This window comes from Camelina sativa, chromosome 19 (assembly GCF_000633955.1).
Source record: "Camelina sativa cultivar DH55 chromosome 19, Cs, whole genome shotgun sequence".
Lineage (NCBI taxonomy): Eukaryota > Viridiplantae > Streptophyta > Magnoliopsida > Brassicales > Brassicaceae > Camelina > Camelina sativa.
Window position 1 is genome coordinate 2,362,698 of NC_025703.1, and position 24,026 is coordinate 2,386,723.

The following is a 24,026-nucleotide window of genomic DNA, read 5'->3' on the forward strand; positions in this document are numbered from 1 at the left end:
TGCCAAAACCAGATTCATTGATAGCAAGCGAGAAAGACATTACCTGCCAATAAGTTAGAAAGACAACAGACTTTATAATCACAAACTTTGGGACTGGATTGAATGGCTGAAGCAGATCTTTGCATGCCACATAAAAGAGGACCAGTGCGTACAAAGCTACTGTGTATGATATTGTATAGATGATGGTAAGATAGAGATAGGATTGATCAGGGCTGAAATTTCCATCCTTGTATTTTCCTTTTGCATAAAGCACAAGTGTTACAGCAACTAGGATTGGCTTTAGAATAACAAATTGCAGACAACCTTGCTTGCACCGTCGAATAAAACGCCTTCAAAAGAAGATAAGTCAGGTATCAGTTATTAGATGTTAGGTAAGGCAGTCGTCACAGACCTCAAAACCGAGATTCATAAAAATTCCTAATGCTAATATATCTGGACTAAAGAAATTCTAATGCTTATGCTTAACCAGAGTCACGCAACTGAATGATCATTCATTCCTAAAGATCCTCAGCATGGTTTAATTAAAAATTTAACAAGTTCCAAGATTTAGTGAAAAATCATATGAGAACTCAAAGAAATATACAAATGCCACCAGTATAAGCACAGTGAATGTAGGTTTAAGTCTGCAAACTAACCCGTCTAATGGCAGTGGTGGGAAGCAACATGTCATGAGATGCCATGATGGCTTCAAAGAGCGGCCAGTTAAGCTTATAACTACTGAACCTGGGCCTCCAACCCATGCCAAACACAGCGATAGAAAATTGTAAATCACCCATGCTTCGTAACTGAAACAGACAAAAGATTGCATCATTAAGAACTTAGTATAGTAACTTGAGGAATCTCGTTCAATGCTAAACTAGCTAATATGGAAAATTTAGAAACACTCACACTTCTCGGATAGAGTTAAAATATATCGAGCTCTTGGGCAACACAAGAGCCAAGAATGACATCAAGGCATAGACCTGTAGTAGTGCCAAAAGAAATAAGAACAATGTTAGCCGGAGAGAATCCAACATGAAATGGAGTTCAATAATCAGTATAGACAGAGAAAGAGAAGAAAAACAGTTGAAAGAGCAAAAACTGACCGGGACCATGAAGACGATGCGCACGATATATCTCTGATAAATGGGTTCCGTATAATTCAAAAGGTGCTTGTAGATATGGAATAAGGCCAAAGCAATGGCTACGACAGTGCATAGAAACGCCACAATAATGAGGTAAATGGGAAGCAAATCCGCCATTCTGCAAAAAAAAAAAAAAAGGAGATAACTTTGTGATTAGTTACGTTCTGAACAAACTCTCAAACTAGAAAGAAACAACGCAATTGCAAAAGGAGCTGAAGGGTTTGAAACCTGTACAAGAGCTAAGCAAGATCTGGAAAAGAGCTAATAGCCTCCTGAATTCTCCGGGAGGTGTCAAGTGGACAAAAGGATTGAAGCTTAAAGCAGAGAAAAACCCTAAATCCGAATCTGATTTTCACGATTCAAAAGCATTTAAACCCTCGATTAGCTTTTTCATAAAGTGGGTTCGAGGGATCGGTGAGTTGTTGAATTTGAAGCAGCGATTAATTTGATGGAATTAAGACAAAACCCCGGAATTTGGGAACGATCTGAGAGTGATTAAAACGCAATCAACAAAAGCGTACCTTGAAAGAGGAAGAAGAATCGAAAAACGCAATGAGAAAGCAACACACAGAGAGAGTCCCGGACTCAGATCATAAACTGAAATCGGAAAAACCCTTAGTCAGAAATCAACAACGGAGATTATACTGATCGGGGGTTTAACACTTTTCCTGATTTATCTCCAAAAAGAGAAAACTTTGGGATATGAATGAATGAAATTCAAAATTCTCAGTGGGATAAAGCAAAGCAGAGTCGAGACTCGAGAAGAAGAAGAGGAAGAAGAAGAAGAAGAAAACGCGGAGATTAAGGAATAATTAAACCTTTAATTATTATTAAACTCTGAATAAATTTAGCGAAGAGGTCCATTAAAGGCCCAACAAAATCCAGCCTGGGAACTTCAAACCCTAAAATCTTTTTGTTATCTGTAAGAAATCTTTTTGGAATAATGTTATTCCCTTCCACCGCAAGTCTAATCGATTCTCTATGGTTGGTGGTTTCATGCCTTCACACATTGTATTTATTATCAAACTACAATTGTATATAGACACTTTTTTTTTTATGATTATAGTTGTCACACAATATATTACATATTTTATTTAGATTATTTTTATTTTTTGTTTTGGTACATTTCCCATCATATTTTGATTACAGTTTCCCGTCATTCCTTTTTCAATAGTTACGAGAAAACCTTGCCTCAAGGTATCTAACCACGTTCACATCCAGCTGAAACGCTTTAGCTAAAATCTCTGGCATAATCAAAGGCGTCGATCCAAAGACCGCGTCTGCGATTGTGATCGTACCGGGGTTTTGGCTACCGAGACCAGCAAACGCAACCGCGTTAGTCCTCCCAACGTTCACTTGAAAATGTATCATTCCCACGGGAAACACAAATACGTCTCCGGGGTAAAGAACCTTTGAGAACAATCTGTTGTTGTCTTGGTTCGATGTTACAAACCCGACTAAGAGCGTTCCTTCAACAAGCACGAGTATCTCGGTGGCACGTGGGTGCGTGTGTGGCGGGTTTTGACCTCCTGGGGCAAAGTCAATTCTGACAAGGGACACTCCAAGGGTGTTGAGTCCAGGGATTCTGTCGACGTTAACGTTTGTAACGTTGGAGCCGACGCGGTTCATGGTGTTCCCGGCGATATTTAGTCCGGAAGTGAAAAAATCTTCGGCTTTCACGTATTTTGGGTCTTTGCAGAATTTTCCATTCACGAAAACTGAAACACACAGATGAAAAATCCAATCGTGTTAATTGTAGCGGAATGGTGATTAATGTTAATATATTTGTTTTGATGTTGTTCTCTTTTATTTATATGATACTGTAAACATGTCGATCATACTTTCTGTTACACTTACATATATCAGTCCATATATATTTGTTTCGAATTACAAAGAAGCTAGTGAAAATTGATCATAAACATTAGCCAAAAAGACACACAAACATGTTATTATATATAGTAAATAGAGATATTACCGCCATTAGCGTCATCGACGGCAACACAAAAGTCTTGAAGAGGACTTGGGTCGTAACAAGACACAAATGAAGATGCTATAGCCAACAAGATGGCTTTCGCTACAAGGAACCGAAGAAACCCTTCCATTTATATATTTTCGTATTTTGTGTATGTGTGTGTGCTTTTTTTTAAGCTTTGTGATAAGGATTTGAGATACATTGCAAGCTAATGATGCGCTATATATAGCAGAAGAAATCAGTAATGGTAATGGGTTTTATTAAATTATGAGTCGTACAAGTTTTTAGTGGTTATATCTCACTGGCGATTCTACTATTTTAATTCAAAAGATTTAAGTGAGTTAAGTGAGAAGATATGCAAATACTTTCGGATGGTATGTACGGAGACTAACACACAAGCGTGTTCTTAAATCGATATAGTCCTTAAACGTTAATAAGGCTAATTAACGTCTCGGTGTACTGTGTTTGCAAAATTACATATACTATATACTCCGTTCAAGACTTTCATTTATTTCTTCTACAATAAATAAGAGGTTTAATATATACAGTATACCAAGTACTTTCTGTTCAAGATTTTGGGTTTAATTTAGAAAAAAAAAAAAAAAGAGTAAGGATATGTTATATGTGTGTCTTTTACCATCCTATATAACATAGAAGTACTAAACTTATCATAATTGTAGATTTTTATTTAAAGTTGAAATTAGTTAGTTTACTATAGTTTTATGATCACTTGTGAAAACTAAAAAACTGTAGATATAGTGTACATATGTGTTTACAACAAAGTGTATGATAATGATAAAGGGATTTTATGAAGTTAAGTGTGATATAATAAATATAGTATTAGTAGCTTGTCTTTTGCCTCAATGGAAAAATAAAAAAAATAAAAACTGGTCTGATGTTGATGACATACACAAATTGGAGTTTCAAGAAAGGAGGCGAGAACGTTTGACATAATGCTTAATTTTGTTTGGGTGCTCTATCCCCATATTTCCTACAAGTCAATAATAATTATCTAAATGTTTGAGCTATCTTACTAAGTATTGGATTACACGACATCTTGATATTTGAATTTTCAACCTTCGTTCCGAAAAGCAAAAAAGAATTGCGTTTTACTAGGTAACATGGAGTTTAAGTGATGGCTACGTATACATCATGAGGAGAGTGACCAAAAAGATACTAGGTAAGTTGGAAGTTGGAAGATAAACAAACATACAATTGTGCATAGCCACTTAATCAAGTGCCCTAAGCACTAGCTAGAGAATACGGTCATCGGCCATCCTTATAAAATTACAATATGTCAAATATTTATTTGATACAAAAAATCACGTGCTTTGCAAGTTGTCAATAATAAATTGGAGCGTGAGCTCGTGAAATGGTGGCAACACTTTCATTTACCTCCAACTCCTATACCACTATATTCTTATTTTTGTGGAGAAATACAAATCTGTAATAGTCCATTATGAGATCGTCTTAATTTCTCCATTCGTTTTACTGTCGTTTTCTCAAGGAGGCTGCTGAAATTTGCAATAAAGAATGATTTTAAAGCATTGATATATATATCACCTAAGTAGAATGCTATGTCTCATCATCAAATATTATTATGGACTTTTTTTTTGTTTTGTTTTACACTAATTTCATGTATCTTATCACTAATCACGTAACAAGCATTCGATATGTTTGATAGGTTACCAAATAATATATACACACAATGTATTCGACTTAATTGGATTTCAAATGAAAATTAACTTAAACATAAACTACTTGTACCAAAAAAAAAACTTGTAACTTAAAAATAACTACACAAATTTGAAAGTTGAAAAGAAAAAGAAGAAAAATAAATAGACAACATAGATGGGCTTTAATGGGCTTAATAAGATTAGAATTACTGGGCTTTACAAACCTTTATAATAAAAGTGTCTGAGAGAGCTGAGAAAGAATCCACACTTGTTTGAATTTGATCCGTCGCCGTCGCCGTCGCCGTCGCTGTTGTTGTTTCTTCTCCGGTTCTCCGTGTACGCTTTTGATCGCAGATATGAACGCACCCGTTCTTGTTCTCAGTGAGTAATTCTTCTTATGCAGATTTTGTTTCTATGAATCTGTAATTGGTTTTTTTTTTCTTAATTCTGTGTTCTGTATTGTTGTTTAATGTAATTGCTTGGTGAAAATGTTCAGAGGATTCATTGCAGCGTGAATCTGGAGCTAAGGTTCACCATGCTAATATTCAGTCTTCCAAGGTAATAAAGTCTCTATCTTTTTTCTTTTTCTTTCCCATTGTTGCTTCTCTCTCTGCTAATGAATGAATCATGGTTTCACTAGAGTTCTGGGTTCTATTTTACAGTCTGTCTCTGACATTTTACGAACTACATTGGGTCCTAGCTCTATGTTAAAGATGCTTCTTGATGCTGGTGGAGGTAGGTTTCTCTGTTTTGTGTCTCCTTGTAGTGTTTTCCTCTTCTCCATAGATCTTCAAAGGGACAAGGATTAAGTTAGGGTTTATTCCTTTTGAAAAATTCAGTCTTTCTTTACTGACTTGTAATTCAATGTACACTCTCTCTGTGTCAAAGCTTTTTTACTTCACACTGTCTAAGTTAGCTGTACATAAAAGGTCTTTATGGGTTTTGCTAAACTCTTTGGTTTTCAGGGATTGTTGTTACCAATGATGGAAATGCTATTTTGCGTGAAATTGATGTTGCTCACCCTGCAGCTAAGGTTTTTTTAACTCCTTCCCTTTCTCGCTTGTCCTTGTCGTCTTCTTACTGTTCTGTTTCTGATATCAATTTTTTTTTTGCTCTTTCTTGGTTGCAGTCGATGATTGAGTTGAGTCGCACACAGGATGGAGAAGTTGGTGATGGGACTACATCTGTTATTGTTCTTGGTATGTACATTTCATCTGGTTGAAATTAATTTGTCTGCCACTAGGTTTGCTTTGATGAGTGTAATAGGCACTGCTGTGATATTCCTCTAATGCATGTGTTTTATACGCAACAATGTTGTCCTCTATTTTGACTCTCGCTGATTTCTTTTCGTTTTTCAACAGCTGGTGAATTGTTACATGTTGCTGAATCATTTATTGAGAAGAGTTACCATCCCACAGTCATTTGCCGAGGTATACTTGCGGCTTGATTTGTGATCATTCCACAGTGTTGTATTTTTCTTACTGTTTTAATCAGATCAATGTTTTTCTCATTGCAGCTTATATTAAGGCTCTCGAGGATGCTATCACTGTTCTTGACAAGATTGCCATGCCAATCGATGTCAATGACCGTAAGTACACTTGTACCTTTGTTTTTGTTCGTGGGCATGTTTGCTGATACATGAATATTTATATTGCAGGTGCAACAGTACTAGGATTAGTCAAAAGCTGCATAGGAACAAAATTCACAAGCAAATTTGGAGATCTGATTGCTGTAAGTATTTTAATTACTGAAAATATCCACTTTTGCGAACAAGGGTGGCTTTAACCATATATGATATTTTTCTACATTACATCATAACACATTGTATACTTACAAGACACAAACACATTTCGACGTCTGCACATTTAGAAGCTACACACTTAAATCTAGCCACAGTGGGAGTAGTGACAAGCCTTATAGGTCATAGAACTTTTTTTTTTTAGCTATTTTCCCCCCACATTCTTACACGAGTTAATGTGGCTCTTGTAGGATTTAGCTATTGATGCCACCACTACTATTGGTGTTGATCTTGGACAAGGATTGAGGGAGGTGGATATCAAAAAGTACATTAAGGTTGAGAAGGTTCCAGGTGGGCAGTTGGAGGACTCCAAGGTTCTCAAAGGAGTCATGTTTAACAAAGACGTAGTTGCCCCTGGTAAAATGAAGAGAAAGATTGTCAACCCGCGGATTATTCTTCTTGACTGCCCCCTTGAGTACAAAAAAGGTGAAAACCAAACCAACGCCGAGTTGGTCAGAGAAGAGGACTGGGAAGTGCTGTTGAAACTGGAAGAGGAGTACATTGAGAACATCTGCGTGCAAATACTAAAGTTCAAACCCGATTTAGTAATTACAGAGAAGGGACTTAGTGACTTGGCCTGTCACTATTTCAGTAAAGCTGGGGTTAGTGCTATCAGAAGGTTGAGAAAGACGGACAACAACAGAATCGCTAAGGCATGTGGAGCTGTGATTGTGAACAGGCCTGATGAACTTCAAGAGTCTGACGTTGGTACCGGTGCTGGCTTGTTTGAGGTCAAGAAGATAGGAGATGATTTCTTTGCCTTTATTGTTGATTGCAAGGAACCTAAAGCATGCACCGTGCTCTTAAGAGGACCTAGTAAAGATCTCCTCAACGAAGTGGAAAGAAATCTTCAGGTGTGTGAATGATAATATTACAAAACATAAGATATTTCTCATGCTAGTCACTATCATTTACCTGATGCATTCCTTCCTGCAGGATGCCATGTCTGTCTCAAGAAACATCATCAAGAACCCAAAGCTTCTTCCTGGCGGCGGAGCCACAGAATTAACAGTTTCTGCCACTTTAAAACAGAAGAGTGCAACAATTGAAGGAATCGAAAAGGTTTGTTATGGTTTCTACTCGCTTTGCCCGTAGTTGTGAACTTGTGATATTTTCAAGTTGAATGGGTGATCTAATTTTGAATGTTATTGGAACAGTGGCCATATTGGAACAGTGGCCATAGCTTTTGAGGTTATTCCACGTACTCTAGCTCAGAACTGTGGAGTTAACGTGATCAGAACTATGACAGCATTGCAAGGAAAAGTATATCTACGTCTACCAATTTTTTTAATGTCTGTACATGTTTTAGACACCCTAAATTTCTCTGATGGATTCATTTTTTTGGGTTTAATTAGCATGCAAATGGTGAGAATGCTTGGACTGGAATCGATGGGAATACTGGTGCAATTGCTGACATGAAAGAGAGCAAGGTAAGACTGAAAAAAAGCAATGTTCTCTGGTAAAGTCTATGTTTCTTGAGACTTAATAATACTTTCAATTTTGTGATTAGATATGGGATGCGTACAATGTGAAGGCGCAAACGTTTAAGACAGCGATAGAAGCGGCGTGTATGCTTCTGAGGATTGATGATATAGTGAGTGGAATCAAGAAGAAGCAAGCTCCTGGAGCTGGACCTACTAAGCCTACCATTGAGACAGAAGGAGATGCAGACAACGAGCAAATACTTCCCGACTAGAAAATAACCAAAATAATCTTTTTCTTTTTAGCTATATATTAGTTTGTGAAACTTGACACTCCTTTCAATAGCTTCTAATTTTGCATTTTGACTTGGCAAGTAAGAGGAACTTGAGAGGATTGAGTAGAGTGAATCTTTTGTTATATATCCTTTGAAAAAGAAAGCACTGAAAGACGCTGATTAGTAGGTTATGGTTAAAATTAGCTTTGTTTTATAATTTACGGTTTACTCCTAAACCGGATTTCTTGCTTGGTTTTGTTCTTCTGTGTTCGGTACAAGCAATTAAACAGAGAATCTGATTCTGCTAACGTTGAGCAAAAAGAAACAAAACTGTAATTCTGGAATGTTCTATTCTAGCCTAAAAATTAAGGCGTTAAATTGTTAATTTTCAGAAGCTTAAGCTTAATCTACTACTGTATGATGAAACAATTCAAATAATGTAAATAAATGAGAGAAGAATGTGAGGAAAATTTCCATGGAATTTTTCATTGATAATACCCTAACCTGAATCAACAAGTTGGTCCTTATTACTACACTAATCGTACCAACGAAACAAAAGAATTAAAGAATAGCAACCCAACAAAAGAAAGAAAAAAAAAAGTGAAGAGGTAAGGGGAAAACAAAAGACACATCAACAGAGAATGATGCACTTCAAGCAGATCTCTTCTCGACGTCAGGATGATCATCCTCCGCAAGCATATACCTTTTCCAGAACCAATGTGGCTTCCAGACACTCTCTCTCATGTCATCAATGGCTATTCCTTTTGTCTCTGGTATGAAGAACAACGCAAACAGTCCCATCACTATGATCCAGCCGGCGAAGAAGAAGAATATTCCATATCTCATCCCGCAAAGCATTGATAAGAAGGCTTGAGCAATTAAGAACGTGAAGAACATGTTGCACGAGACTGCAACAGCGAATCCTGCGCTTCGAGTCTCTAGAGGAAACGTCTCGCTTGGGATTAGCCATCCTAAAGGTCCCCATGACCACGCAAATCCCATCACGTAAACGCACACAAATATCACCACTACTAGTGCTTGTGCCTTCCCGAGTGTTCCCGTTACACCCAAGTCCTTTGCTAGGATGCTTCCAATGATCAACTGTTTCAAGAGATTTGTTAGCTACTTTAACTTGTGTGACAAGAAACCCATCTTCAAGTTACCAACTTGAATCACAAGAAATAAAAACAAAAGACAAGAGATATAGTTAATGACATGGCAGATGAGCATGTGAACGGAAGATTGGAGAAGAAGGAATCTCCGGCCAGTTCTATCAACGAGGTAAATCCCAACGAACGTGCTAAGAACATTGATCGATCCCGTGACAACGGCAGAGAGAAGCGCTGCGTTGCTACCGAACCCAACAGTTTGGAATAAAACCGGTGCATAGAACATAATAGCATTGATTCCAGTAAACTGTTGGAAGAACTGGAGAAGCATTCCGATAACCAACGGTGGGCGACTAGCCGGCTTCAACAGTTTCCTGTAAGGGTCTTTGACTTGCCTCGCGATGTCGCAGGCATGGACGATAGACTCATACTCGTCATTGATATCATCAACTCCTCTGATCTTCCTTAGGGCTTCTTTTCCTTCTTCGTTCTTGTTGCGCTCGATGAGGCTTGTGGGCGTCTCAATGATAAGCAGCGAACCGAAGAGGAGAATAACAGCTGGAATCCCGGCTCCACCGAGAGCAATGCGCCATCCGTGAGGGTGAACCGTGGCTGTGAAGTAGTTGACAATGTTGGCAATTAGGATTCCGATTGTGACCATGAGTTGGAATACAATGTTGAGACCTCCTCGGAGCTGTGCTGGAGCAATCTCAGACAAGAAAAGCGGCACTGCCTGCATATTTCAGGTGAAGTTAGGTCATTTTCAACCCCGGAGTGACCTGTTTTGACACATGTAGCTAGTTCTTTACTTATATATACCTGATTGCCAAATCCAACCCCAAAGCCAAGGAAGAGTCTTCCAATGATCAACATGACGAGGTTAACGGCTCCTGCAGTGAGGCCGACACCAATCAAGAAAAAGATAGAAGCAAACTGCATCGTGGGCTTCCTTCCGAGTTTGGAACAGATGGCGGAAGCAACGAAGCTGGCCACAAGTGCGGCTAGGTAAAGAGACGATGTGAACAGTTGNGAATATTCCATATCTCATCCCGCAAAGCATTGATAAGAAGGCTTGAGCAATTAAGAACGTGAAGAACATGTTGCACGAGACTGCAACAGCGAATCCTGCGCTTCGAGTCTCTAGAGGAAACGTCTCGCTTGGGATTAGCCATCCTAAAGGTCCCCATGACCACGCAAATCCCATCACGTAAACGCACACAAATATCACCACTACTAGTGCTTGTGCCTTCCCGAGTGTTCCCGTTACACCCAAGTCCTTTGCTAGGATGCTTCCAATGATCAACTGTTTCAAGAGATTTGTTAGCTACTTTAACTTGTGTGACAAGAAACCCATCTTCAAGTTACCAACTTGAATCACAAGAAATAAAAACAAAAGACAAGAGATATAGTTAATGACATGGCAGATGAGCATGTGAACGGAAGATTGGAGAAGAAGGAATCTCCGGCCAGTTCTATCAACGAGGTAAATCCCAACGAACGTGCTAAGAACATTGATCGATCCCGTGACAACGGCAGAGAGAAGCGCTGCGTTGCTACCGAACCCAACAGTTTGGAATAAAACCGGTGCATAGAACATAATAGCATTGATTCCAGTAAACTGTTGGAAGAACTGGAGAAGCATTCCGATAACCAACGGTGGGCGACTAGCCGGCTTCAACAGTTTCCTGTAAGGGTCTTTGACTTGCCTCGCGATGTCGCAGGCATGGACGATAGACTCATACTCGTCATTGATATCATCAACTCCTCTGATCTTCCTTAGGGCTTCTTTTCCTTCTTCGTTCTTGTTGCGCTCGATGAGGCTTGTGGGCGTCTCAATGATAAGCAGCGAACCGAAGAGGAGAATAACAGCTGGAATCCCGGCTCCACCGAGAGCAATGCGCCATCCGTGAGGGTGAACCGTGGCTGTGAAGTAGTTGACAATGTTGGCAATTAGGATTCCGATTGTGACCATGAGTTGGAATACAATGTTGAGACCTCCTCGGAGCTGTGCTGGAGCAATCTCAGACAAGAAAAGCGGCACTGCCTGCATATTTCAGGTGAAGTTAGGTCATTTTCAACCCCGGAGTGACCTGTTTTGACACATGTAGCTAGTTCTTTACTTATATATACCTGATTGCCAAATCCAACCCCAAAGCCAAGGAAGAGTCTTCCAATGATCAACATGACGAGGTTAACGGCTCCTGCAGTGAGGCCGACACCAATCAAGAAAAAGATAGAAGCAAACTGCATCGTGGGCTTCCTTCCGAGTTTGGAACAGATGGCGGAAGCAACGAAGCTGGCCACAAGTGCGGCTAGGTAAAGAGACGATGTGAACAGTTGCAAGAACTGGTTATCGTATTTGCAGTAGTTGTTCTCGTGTACGTGCCTCTTCCTCTCCCACACCGCCGGAAAAAATTCCTTCAAGAAATCGTCCATCGCCGTCACTCCCCCTTTTAACCACAGGTCATCATCAACATTAGCACAAGAAAACAAAAGACATGTAACTTGAGATGCAAGATATAGGTTTTATTTAGTTTTCTTGAAATGCATATGTATGTGTGAAAACTAGTACAGAGTAAGAGAATAAACCGGAAATTCCGATGTCGTATCCGAAGATCAAACCGCCAACAGCGGCAATCATAACACAGATGAAGACATAGACAGTCATCTTGGCTTCGAAAGCCGGAGCATTTGCATTAGTTACAACAACAGCCATGTTTAATAAAATCTCGATCAGACACCACCACGCAAACTCAGTATATATACGTCAAAATATATTAAGTGTTTGTATATGTGTGCGGGCGTGTCTGTGTCCGTGTAAACTAAAGAGATCACGGACCAGAGACTGAGGGAGACAGAGATCACGGACCAGAGACTGAGGGAGACAGAGATCCTGCTTGAAATGACAGACCCTGTTGGAGAGAATGATAAAAGGTGAAAGAGATCACGTATTTATAAGAGATGAAGACATGACAGAGTCACAGACCAAACTGAGATGAGATCCAGACTTGTCTAAAATTGGGACTGTGTGTTTCGAAATAGCATATGCGAGATATATGGGTTATTGTATGGTCAGTGATTAGGACTGCTTCGGATCACAATCTTGTTTTCTCTTTCCAATTATTCTTGGGTTGCACAGTCAAATCTTCTTGTACTAAATCAGGCTCAGCCGCTCAGCAGTAGTAATCGTGGTTAACTGAGCCAACCAAAAACTGAACCGAGTTTTAATAACATCTTTCTAACCGTATCACTATTTATTATCAGATATCTTTCAGCGAACGGGATAGTGAGTTGGCCGAGTGAATCCAATCTGAAGGTTACAGAAGTAGAATACGTTGAATAAGATTGTCGTTTCCTGGTAGGCCGAAGAATCTGAGAATAATATCAAACGAACGAATTGTGGAATGTTTTGCCCTTTTTATTACACAGGGGAAAACATAGAATGTAGCACCTTTATTACCTTTACTAACATTCAATAAAAATAAGTATGTGGCAAGAGAACAACAAAAAAAAGAATACAATTTGGGATGAACATAACATTTCGAGTGGGCTTTTTTTATTAATCACACGATTATACTAACATCACAAAGCTTTATTAGCGGTGGGGATCAGAAGCACCAAGTTCCTTGTACATGTTTGTTATTGCTTCTCCGAAATATTCCTTTGCTTGTGGTCTCTTAATCTACAAATATCAATCAAATCTTGCCTCAATCCATATTCACAACTGGTTTCCTAATATTATCTCACCATCGAATCTACTTGCTCAAACGGGTCTGGCAGAACTTACCTTGAATGTCGGAGTTAGCAAACCATTCTCCAGTGTAAATGGCTCCAGCACCAATGTCACCGCCTTTGCAAACTCAAAGCCTCTCAACTGCACCATATGTTTTTGTTTGTTTTCAAGTCAGTGATAGCGTACTTGAGAAATATTAACTAAACGAAAATTGTTTACTGAGATGCATTGCCTGAGCTTCTCTTCCAACAGTGTCCATGTCAGATAGTACTGCTGCTTTCACTCTCGGGTTATTGCACAATTCTCTCAGATCTCCTCCATACTACATTCAGCAAAGTGGAGGTATAAAGTTAGTTTCCTATTGTTACATTTAGAGAATTAGGTGAAGGAAGTTATATTACCTTAATGCCTTCTGAAGCAGCCCAGCTTTTCAGCACATCTGGATCAACCGATACAACAGCGACTAATGATGAATTAAAGCTATCACCTGAAAATTGGAAACGAATAAAGATAGGGAATACTTAAAGCAATGCTATACAAAATGATTTACGAAATTTTATATACTATACCATATATGAAGCATTGGCCCACAAATTTGCATTTGGCATAGACGTTTTCAATTTTCTCTGGAGCTATATACTCCCCCTGTGCCAACTTGAAGATGTTCTTCTTCCTGTTCAAAGAATGAGAAATTTTACTAATATGTTCAAAAGATATCAACAAGTCCCCAAATAAATAACCAGTCGTGGAAAACTAGAGCTTTGCACTCCCTAGACTTTTCCAGACATTCCTTGGTGCTTATATCATCAGTAAGAAGTAAAATCCAAAGATGGGATGAGAAAATACAGATGAAAAAGCAGGCTTATTCATTCTGAGCCAAGGTAATTTGACTTTACTATAAAGACAATGTATAACAAAAATCAAGTGATTCGGAAAAACCTGTCAATAATTTTTAGACGTCCTCCTGGCAGCCACAGACCTATATCTCCAGTGTGAAGCCATCCATCTTCATCAATGACCTCTCTCCTGAAAATAATACATTTTACTGAAAGAATTAGTTCTTGGTAAACTTTAATTAGTGAAAGAGGAATTTGCAATGCAAGAGGTGCACATACGTTTGAACTTCATCTTTGTAATATCCTGTAAAAATGATAGGACCTCTAACACATATTTCGCCGCGGGGATGGGGCTGATCCACTGATGTATAGTTCATTTCCGGGACATCCACAAGCTTTACTTCTGTAAAAGGAAGGCGTATTAAATCCAAATAGCGATTTAAATTGTATATTTAGTTCCAAATTATTCTACTTATCTTATGCAGACTCGGTAAAAAAGCTCACCACAAGCTGGATTAGGAGAGCCAACATGCCCAGTGAGGTTATCACCCTCGTCCATTCCAGTTATGACACAAGATGTTTCAGTCATTCCATATCCCTCTGATACCCTTCCTCCAAAGCATCTAAAGAAGATTCATACCACAAGATTAAATCAAAGATAAAAGAAAATCACAAGCTAAATTCAAACGGAAGTTATAAGAAAACAACGTTTTCATTCTTGAGGGTAAATTTTATTGGATAATATGACAGAACACAATATTTTGAAAGAAATAAACTTACATTTTCAAAAATTCCAGCACTTCAGGAGACAGAGGTGAAGCACCAGATGTCATAAAACGAACCCGTCCTCCAAGTCTGTCCTTTATCTTATTAAATACCAACCTGTCCCATATGGGCGAAGCACTCTTTCCTGAACCAACAGTAAACATTCAAAGGAAATCAAGCCCAAAACTGTTTAAAGTAAATACTTTTATCATATCTTAGAACTCAACTGTAATCAAAGTCCCTCAACTGTAACAAAGTGCCCTAGCTACATAATTCCACAGATTGGTTTCAATGTAACTAAGTATGGCAGGACCTACCATTCAAGAGAGCCTGCTTCTTTGCATTATAGGCAGCATTGAAGAGTCTTTCTTTCAGCCCACCAGAGGTTTTTACTGCATTAATGATACTGGGGACAACAACTTTACATTAGTTCAGTGTATTCGCAATAGCAGCAGAGAGCGCATATCAACAAACCAAAGCTATTATATTACCCAGCATAAATTCTATTGTATAATCGAGGGACACTGCTGAATACAGTAGGTCTCAGAGCAGCCAAGTCATCCAGTAGTTTCATATTGTCCTGCAAAAAATTTTAAAAGTGGTTCGTCCAATCAAATCAATAGAAAAGGGGCACGGTATAAGAAAAAATCAGATCACAGGTGCATAGGTCTATCATGGTTACTTAATGCAAACCAGTGCATGTTTATCAAAGGTATTATGAGAAGCTAAAGATAGAATGAACAGATTTCCAGACGTTCTGACTTCATATCTGGAATGCCAAATATTTGGCTAAAAGGAGAAAGTTCAGTTTCTAACCCCTTGGTAGAATCCAACAGCAACACCAAAGTACACTGTTAGGATCTGATTAGCTCGTTCGTAAATGTGTGCCAATGGAAGATACGAAATGTAACTGGGGAGTAGAAGAGATTATGACAAAATCAGTTACTAATAGTCTATCTGAAACAAGACCGCTTAAGAATTAAGATATATGTAGCAATAGATACAAAGGAGAACATTAAAAATCTTGAACTAGTGGTAGAAAGAAGCAAAGCACTTACACATCTGAAGAGAAAAATTTCACACTAAAGCTGGTGCCAGCAACATTAGCAATCAAGTTTGCATGAGTTAAAACGACTCCCTTTAATATATTTCATCCAGAAGAAGAGCAGGTAAGGGAGGAATGCGACATACAGGATTAGATAAACAGTAATTTAGATGTTATAGTCTGGGTAAATATGAAATAAAGAACAATACTATCCTAAATTTGAAGATAAAAATTTCAAGTGAGCAAAACCTTGGGTGTCCCAGTTGTTCCGCTTGTATAGCATATAGTTGCAACATCATCGGGTTTTGGTGGAAAAAATCGCTGAGGGTTACTACGACCCTGAAACACATTTTTTTGGTCAGAAAACAATGAAACCAACATGGACCACAACTGTGCTGCTAGCAGAGAGAAAGATACAGGGTGACTATATTAAACTACAATAGATAATATGGGAAAGGTATAACAGTAGCCCTGATATAAATTGATTTTGAATTTTTGAGTGATAGGTAGAGTAAAATGATGTGGAAGTCACTTGTATATGTGACCTACTATGTACCCAGTGTTGTATAAATATTGATGAAACCCGGGTTGGTAATAAACAGAACACGAATCATAATAGCACTGGTAAGAACTTGCNTGGTTACATTCGGCTTGCTATCGATTATATTAAGTTAATCCACCTAATTTGGATAACATTTGGATTATTTATGGTTATATATTCATCTAACCGACCTATAACCGGAAATAACCGAAAAGTAATTTCAAAAATTTTTAAATTTTCAAATGGTTATTATATTAGTATATCCAAATTATCACCTTAAACCAAACACAATATAACCAAAATCAAACTGTTATATTAAAACCCATAATGTTGGAAATATGAACTCTACACCTCAAGCCCTAACCCTAACCCTAACCCTTAAATATCATGTTTTGAATGTTTTACACATTTTGATCGGACTGTGTAAAAATCAATCTTTGTCTATAATTATTACTTTTATTGCTTATAATGATTGTAATATTCATTTTTTCATTCTATATTTTAATTTTGAGTTATAATAATTCTAATTTACAAATATTTCATAAGTCAGCCATTTATGTCTATAACTCAGCCATATCAGTCAATTGTTTGAGAAATACTTTTATTTCTTTTATTCGCAATTCAAATTCAAATTTTTTTAATTAATTTGAATAATATATTGTGAGAAAAGCTAACTTTATGTNTTTTTTGGTCAGAAAACAATGAAACCAACATGGACCACAACTGTGCTGCTAGCAGAGAGAAAGATACAGGGTGACTATATTAAACTACAATAGATAATATGGGAAAGGTATAACAGTAGCCCTGATATAAATTGATTTTGAATTTTTGAGTGATAGGTAGAGTAAAATGATGTGGAAGTCACTTGTATATGTGACCTACTATGTACCCAGTGTTGTATAAATATTGATGAAACCCGGGTTGGTAATAAACAGAACACGAATCATAATAGCACTGGTAAGAACTTGCAAAATCTTAAATGATAGAATGTCCTTAGTCCTACTTCTTCAGAAGACGGCTATTGAATTACAAAATTACACAAGTACCTGATTCAGTAACACCGAATATGATACAACTTTCACTCCTGCTGATGCCGGAAGGGAGGGTAAAGATTCATTCAAGCCTCCAACAACCTACTTAGTCCAGGAAAGGTACACCACGAACAAAGAGAAGAAAAAATAATAATTTGAAAACTGTAGTCATAATACTCAAATAGTAATCAATAAAAAACTCTGAGGTGTCTTCATACCACCACCAGGCGTACACTTGGCATCTCAGACAAACAGCTAAGTAACTGAAACCTCCAGCAAAAACAGGAAAGCAAGGAAAAACGAGCATTTAGCAAAAGTAGGAGCAATTGAAGGAAAACACTCAAACAGTCAGAGTAACATACACATCATTTGAGGAAGGGATAAAAAAGGTTCTCCCTTTTTTAATCTCACTATCATCCAAGTAAGCATTTAGAAAAGGAGAAAGAAATTCAAGCAGCAGACTGAAGAACTTACAGAGTTTAAAGTCTCTGCCACACAAAAAATAGCTTGCACAGTTGCATGATTGACAATAAATTTGACAGCATCAGGANTGGCACAAAATTAGTGATTTTTCGCGATTTCCCAACAACACTTTTTGTGATATCGAGAGACGTTTTAATTAGATAATTTATTAGGAATCTGACAGAACGAAAGACCTAGGAAAGAAAGAAGAATACGTACTAATATCTCATAACTCCGTAATTCATAAGTCAGGCGTGTGAAGTATATAACTTAGCCGTAACTTAACCGTAAATCAGTCATAATTTTGAAAATAGACAAATCAATGTTTTACATACCCAAATACAATTCATCTCGAACTGAGCATAGTCACGAACTATCTTTAAAGAGTGTAAACGTGATGGTATAATAATAATGTGCAACGTTTTACAAAATTTATAGAAAACAAAATTTTGAAATATGTGAAATATGTACGCAAGATTGTAATTTGCACCAAGAGAAAGTTATATAAACAATATATTTTTCCCATACTGAATCAGGAAAAGGAGAAGTCGTAACCTGTTCTGAGAAGCGGAATTCTGAACTTTTCTACAGTGTCCTTGGCGGGCTTGGACTGAAGAACTTACAAAGTTTAAAGTCTCTGCCACACAAAAAAATAGCTTGCACAGTTGCATGATTGACAATAAATTTGACAGCATCAGGACCTGCACTCAAAAAAAAAAAAAGAGAGTATTATTATCATAAACATCCGTAACAAATGTGCAATTGAAATAATAAGCTGTAACCAGAAGCTTACCAAGAGTATCATACAAAGGAACAAACACATAAGAATAAGAAGAACAAGCATGATCAACGATGAGCCACTCAGGACGGTTGATAAAGTAAATTCCAACAGATGATCCCTAATAGAAGAAAAACAGAGACTTAACAGTCAAGCTGCAAAACTCAAGATCAATCAATCGGAAAGAAAAAGCTAGAATCAAACAAATTACCATGGGGATACCATGATGAACTAAACCAGAACCAAGAGCAGTTCTTGCAGTACCAGCTTCTCCGTATGTCATCCATTTATAGCTAGAGAAGAGTAAATAAATACAAAAGAGTCACGTAAAAAGAGAAAAGCTTTCAAAAAGAAAGCATATACATAATAATTTTCTTGAGTGAAGTTTAAGAGCAGCTCACTCTCCAACAGTTCCGTCGACACGAACACGAGTTCCTAAATACTTGTAATCACGAAAATCATGAACAGCATGCCTACATACATAGTAACAAAGGAACAGTAACAATTCAGAGAGATGACTCAAAAAAAAATTGATAAATAGAAGAAGAAGAAGAAGAAGAAGAAGAAGAAGAAGGGGGGGATTCTGATTGCCATACTCAAAATTGTCATGGAGAGTAGCGATGTCAGGATGATCTGGGAATCTACTAACGAGCTTGAACGGAGACTTTACAGATCTGAGTAAAATTTTGAAATCAAATGAAATTGAGAGAGAGAGAGATAGAGAAAGGAGAGGAGGAAGAAGAGGGAAACCTGTAGACATTCCAATTGCCAGTATTCAATTTCTCAGGAAGAACAACACTGTATCCGTTATCTAATTGCGATCAGAATACACACAAAAAAAAAAAGGAATCAGCAACGAGAGAGAGAGAGAGAGGAAGCTTAGCTAAGCCTAGTAGTAAAGTAAATCAAAAAGAGATTGAGAGAATACGGACCAAGACCGAATTCGCCGGAGGTTGGATTGGAACGGAGGAGAGGGGAAGAGCGAGAAGACGTGACGAGGTGAGAGTGGATAGCGTTGATACGGCGTCGTGCTGCGACGACGGATGATGAAGAATCCATAGTTTCCGATTCGGAATCAGAGAGAGAAGAGGACAATGATCCGAAGATCCGAAGATCCGAAGATTATTTATTAAATTAAAATAGAAAAAAAGGAGGCACGCTTTTCTAACTCTTTGTGTTGATAATATGATGTTGCTATCCGTTGATTTCGTGTCTTTGTTTCTCACCAAAATTTATATTATTAATTTGTAACACAAAAACAAAATAATTAAAAAAAGGGTACTTGAATGAATAATACAATCTTTTTTTTATTATTACGGAAAACTATAATCAAACACTGCATGCCCTATTAAGCCTATAGAACAAAAACAGAACAAAAACGTAACAGTTACAGCTTAGTTTTGAGATCACAAACTTGTTCCAACACTTTCATTGTAGGAAACCCAAGTACGAGGTTGCAATGCGATAATGAATCCATATGTGTTTTAAAGATTCCCAACAACGTGATCTCTCCTGGCATTCTTGCTTTTGTCTCCATCACTATTTTCCCATGCAATATATCTTGCACGATATCCCCCAAGTTGACTACAAATTTATCGATCTGAAGAACAAGAGGACATGCCAAAATCACTGAACCTTTCGCTGGTAACGTGCTTGAAGGAAGACTCAGATTTCCCACCAGCGTATCCCTGTAATAAACCATGTTTTCCACCGTCTTGTACTTGACATCCGCAACGTTCGGGTCGTCAGCAACATCTCGAGCGTGAGAGTGAAGTTCACCTGGACCTGATCTGGTGGCAATACATTTGTGGATACGCCTTCGACGGTTGAAGACACGGTTTGTAATATCGGATGTTTTGGCTTGAACACGGTTTGCGCGAGGATCAAACCAATCAAGAAGAGGGCTAAGAGGATGAATATGATTCCGGAAACTATGTAGCAAATGTTTCGTTTCGACATGATATTGTAATATTATTGTATGGGGGGGGGGTGATATCTAGGTTTTGTGTATATTATAAGAATTGTCTTAGACTTATCTTTCTGTTACATATAGATTCATTCATAAAACGAAAGATGGATAATTAAGCTTAAGAAGGACACAATGAAAGCTGTACAAATCTGTATTCACTTTATGGCAGTAAATTAGAGGGAGGCTTTTTGCTATTGTTGTTGATCAATTGTAATTGTTGAGTCAAAACTATCTCTTAATTAGGAGGATTTGATTCCTTGGATGAAATTTACATACTATGTAACAGCCACTTAAAGTTTGACACTTTAATTGACGTGTTGTTTTTTTATAAGATCTTTTGCTTTTATTGTGTCCATATCCCATATATATGAGAATGAAATCCAACAGATTTAAAAAAAAAGGAAATTTACAGAAATGAAATGTTAATATATGGTTAAGCAATATGTGGTGTAAACAAAAAAAATTCCAACTAGTATCAATTTCTAGTGACTTGGTTTCCGGAATCTGTTTTTAAATAATGTCGTTTTACATTAGGTACAGTTTTTAAATAATAGAAAAAATATATTATTTTTTTTCTTTTCATATTAAGTCGGTGTATAAGTTATACTTAATTGTGTAAGTTGTAATTTGTAACTGATGAATTGTACTTACATTTCTAGGTTAGAGACTTAAATCCGATCACCGGGCGCTTTATATGAGAGTGGGCCGGAAGCAGAGAAAAATTTGGGCCTACTAAATATTGTGAAAATAAAATAATACTAAAGTAAGGGAAAGGAATCGAACCTGCCCTGCTTATATAACCTTCTCACCGCATAATTACCAAGTCCACCAATGACTTTATTGTATTGTTAAGAAGAGTGATAATTCAAAGTTCAATACCAAATCTGTAGAAATGCCAATATGCAAACAAATGATCTGACTAATAAAGAATCACCAGCTGAAGTCTTAAGTCTCCATAAACATATCATGAGTTGTATTTTGGAAAAAAATGACGTAATTATTAAAAGGATAAACTTATCATGGTTAAATTTGTTAACAGTTTTTAGTTTAGTGTTTAATTATTTTTAAAAAATAGTTAAATGTTTTAAAATTGATCATCTAGCCACTGTTTAGAGTTTTTTTTTCTTAAATTCATTATTAAGTCCCTTTTATATTTGGTTTTCAGTTTTAGGATTTTAGATTTTACTATTAGGTTTTTGTCTAACTCCAAAAAATAGCTCATTGGACACTTGTTTATATAAATTGAATACCCTTTAATAAAAAACAAAAAAAACTCCAAAAAATAGATTCTGTTTTTTGGGAAAAATTAAGTAGAATGAGTAAAAACTAGATTCCCTTAATTATAGGAAAGCTAATTAAAATCTAAATTCGTGAATAGAAGGCTATAGCAAAAAGTTTCTCTAAATTATAAGGAACCTGAAATTTAAAATTTTTAATTGGTATCAAAATGAGCTTTTGAAAACCAAAAACTAAAGTCTCTTTCATAATCTACAAAACATTCAAGACCTACATTACATTCTACCATTAAAATCCAATGAAATTATAGGATATAAGAAAGAAAAGAAGCAAACAAATCTAGTAAATATATGCATTTGAAATTTGATAAACAATATTACTTGTTAGAGTAAAAAAAAAATCAGACTAACACTTGAACCGAAACGTTGACAAAAAAAAACAAAGGAAGGAGAACAAAAATTAGAACTAAATCGAGAGTGGTCCAACACCAAGAAACCCGCAGCTCCAACGTGCTTCCAAGTATTTTACTTGTATTTATTTATATTATTACGATCATATTACTTCGATATATGCATACATACCCCAATTAGATTAGATTATTATTGTCTGTTTGTTTGTCCCATACCCAATAGTTTGCTATTAGTGTTTTTTATATTATGAAATATATATACTCTCTGGACAAAAATAATTTTTCATTCAATATATAAATAGAAATATTTTTAGTGAAATGAGTATAATTTTAAAGCTGTCTGCAGATAATTTTGGACTGGTGACTTTTAAATTTAAATGATATCTTTTACAACAAAAAAAAGAATTACGTGTGCTAAACTATTATTAAAAATATGTAAATCGTCCAATCCTCGTAAACCAAGACAAAGATCATGCATGCATTCTGAAGATAATTAAACATGAGAAGCGATTTCGTAAAAGTTTCATGAAGGATGATATTTGGATCTTCAGTTGAATTTTGTTTTCTAAGCAAGAGAAACCCTATTAATTTGTGTAATTACATGCATGTGCCGACATGTGTTAACTGGTCATTACCATCCTTCCTTCATGCACTCTCTCTCGTTAATTCCCAACTCCCCCATTGACTCTATGATCTATCATCTTCTCTATTAGAAAATAACAAAAAAAAAGCGTTTTCTATCTTATATTTTTGAAGTAACCTCGATTGATGTAAGATTATATAAATATAAGTTGCATGGCTCATTTATATTCTTAAATCTCCAACAAGGCTTTTAAAGTCACAACTCTAATTACATGTCTCTAATTTGTCTGCTTGTGTCTCCCCCCAACGTGTCCATGTGGTCGTCTTCCTCATTAGTACTATATCTTCTTAACCTCAATTTATTAATCTTAATCACATTAATCAACTTACTCTGTTTCTCCTTTTCCAGACCTCATCTCTCTCTCTCTCCCCCCCTTGTTATTTATTATCTCCATCATCTATAACTCTCACAAAGTCTACCACTAGCTAGAACTCTCTTCTCTTAATACTTGGAGACAAGAATCAATCAGCCACACGTCTATACCACGATTTGCTACTTCCACCGAAGTTTATAAGCAGAGAGATCAATCACTTGTTCGTATCTATCAGATCTTCTTTATCACGAGAGAAGAAGAAAGTATAGAGAAGATATGGTTTCAGAGATGGTTTCAAACACGGAGTCCCCACCGTTGATTGGACCTCGTATATCCTTCTCAGCTGACTTATCCGACGGTGGAGATTTCATCAGCATCAGCCCCGTGATGTGTAAGGAACTAGAGAAAGATGTCGCCAAAGGGTCAGTGAAAGTCTCCGACTTTGAGTTCTTGTCGGAAAATGTGAGTCCACAGAAGATGCTTACCGCCGATGAACTCTTCTCCGAAGGTAAGTTGCTTCCCTTTTGGCAAGTAAAGCACTCAGAGAAGCTTAAAAACATTACCTTGAAGACAAACGAAGATGAAGAGAGTCGTAAAGCGGAATTGATGAAGAAAGATCAGGAGATGAATAATAATAATAACAGAGTGAGTTGGTTTATAGACGAAGATCCATCTCCTCGCCCTCCCAAGTGTACGGTTCTTTGGAAAGAGCTTTTGAGGTTGAAGAAACAGAGGAATCCGTCTTCTTCGCCGGTTACGGTGAGGACGGTGTCGTCTTTGTCTCCGTCGTCTTATACATCATCATCGAGCTCGCTTGAGGATGCGGCCAAGAGAGTGGAGAGAGAGAAAGAAGGGAAGAGAGGTAAGAAAGGGTTGGAAAGAACGAGATC

General features: G+C 37.1%; 5 protein-coding genes and 2 pseudogenes across 5 annotated transcripts in view; 2 read left to right on the forward strand and 5 right to left on the reverse strand.

Annotated features, from left to right (window-relative positions):
• The window catches only part of LOC104764274 (transmembrane protein 184A-like), a 3,514-nt gene extending 1,588 nt beyond the window's left edge, over window positions 1-1,926 (reverse strand). The window contains exons 1-6 of the mRNA XM_010487773.2: window positions 1,646-1,926; window positions 1,353-1,469; window positions 1,086-1,242; window positions 889-962; window positions 636-785; window positions 44-329 (exon numbers count right to left, since the gene is read on the reverse strand). Of these exons, the coding sequence (XP_010486075.1) occupies window positions 44-329; window positions 636-785; window positions 889-962; window positions 1,086-1,241 (666 nt within the window). The 5' untranslated portion in view covers window position 1,242; window positions 1,353-1,469; window positions 1,646-1,926. The remainder of the gene's footprint in view (window positions 1-43; window positions 330-635; window positions 786-888; window positions 963-1,085; window positions 1,243-1,352; window positions 1,470-1,645) is intronic.
• Window positions 2,191-3,287, reverse strand: LOC104764275 (germin-like protein subfamily 1 member 7). Its single transcript, XM_010487775.2, has 2 exons — window positions 3,100-3,287; window positions 2,191-2,842 (listed from the first exon to the last, which is right to left on the reverse strand). The coding sequence occupies exons 1-2, from the start codon at window positions 3,224-3,226 to the stop codon at window positions 2,292-2,294; spliced, it is 678 nt and encodes a 225-aa protein (XP_010486077.1). The 5' UTR covers window positions 3,227-3,287; the 3' UTR covers window positions 2,191-2,291.
• On the forward strand, window positions 5,043-8,411 carry LOC104764276 (annotated as a pseudogene).
• Window positions 8,772-12,282, reverse strand: LOC104767351 (sugar transport protein 6). Its single transcript, XM_019241308.1, has 5 exons — window positions 11,965-12,282; window positions 11,705-11,825; window positions 10,195-10,393; window positions 9,482-10,108; window positions 8,772-9,367 (listed from the first exon to the last, which is right to left on the reverse strand). Exons 1-5 carry the CDS (start codon window positions 12,089-12,091, stop codon window positions 8,918-8,920), a joined length of 1,524 nt encoding a protein of 507 aa, XP_019096853.1. The 5' UTR covers window positions 12,092-12,282; the 3' UTR covers window positions 8,772-8,917.
• On the reverse strand, window positions 12,810-19,764 carry LOC104764277 (long chain acyl-CoA synthetase 6, peroxisomal). The gene is made up of 23 exons (XM_010487776.2): window positions 19,499-19,764; window positions 19,317-19,377; window positions 19,163-19,240; window positions 18,968-19,039; window positions 18,778-18,859; window positions 18,581-18,687; window positions 17,801-17,876; window positions 17,545-17,589; window positions 17,342-17,428; window positions 16,004-16,093; window positions 15,768-15,847; window positions 15,526-15,619; window positions 15,201-15,289; window positions 15,027-15,115; window positions 14,725-14,854; window positions 14,449-14,567; window positions 14,224-14,347; window positions 14,048-14,134; window positions 13,678-13,781; window positions 13,510-13,595; window positions 13,341-13,430; window positions 13,163-13,249; window positions 12,810-13,057 (listed from the first exon to the last, which is right to left on the reverse strand). The coding sequence occupies exons 1-23, from the start codon at window positions 19,623-19,625 to the stop codon at window positions 12,971-12,973; spliced, it is 2,091 nt and encodes a 696-aa protein (XP_010486078.1). The 5' UTR covers window positions 19,626-19,764; the 3' UTR covers window positions 12,810-12,970.
• Window positions 19,954-20,525, reverse strand: LOC104764278 (annotated as a pseudogene).
• Window positions 23,040-24,026, forward strand: part of LOC104764280 — a 2,357-nt gene continuing 1,370 nt past the window's right edge. The window contains exon 1 of the mRNA XM_019241115.1: window positions 23,040-23,855. Within this exon, the coding sequence (XP_019096660.1) occupies window positions 23,413-23,855 (443 nt within the window). The 5' untranslated portion in view covers window positions 23,040-23,412. The remainder of the gene's footprint in view (window positions 23,856-24,026) is intronic.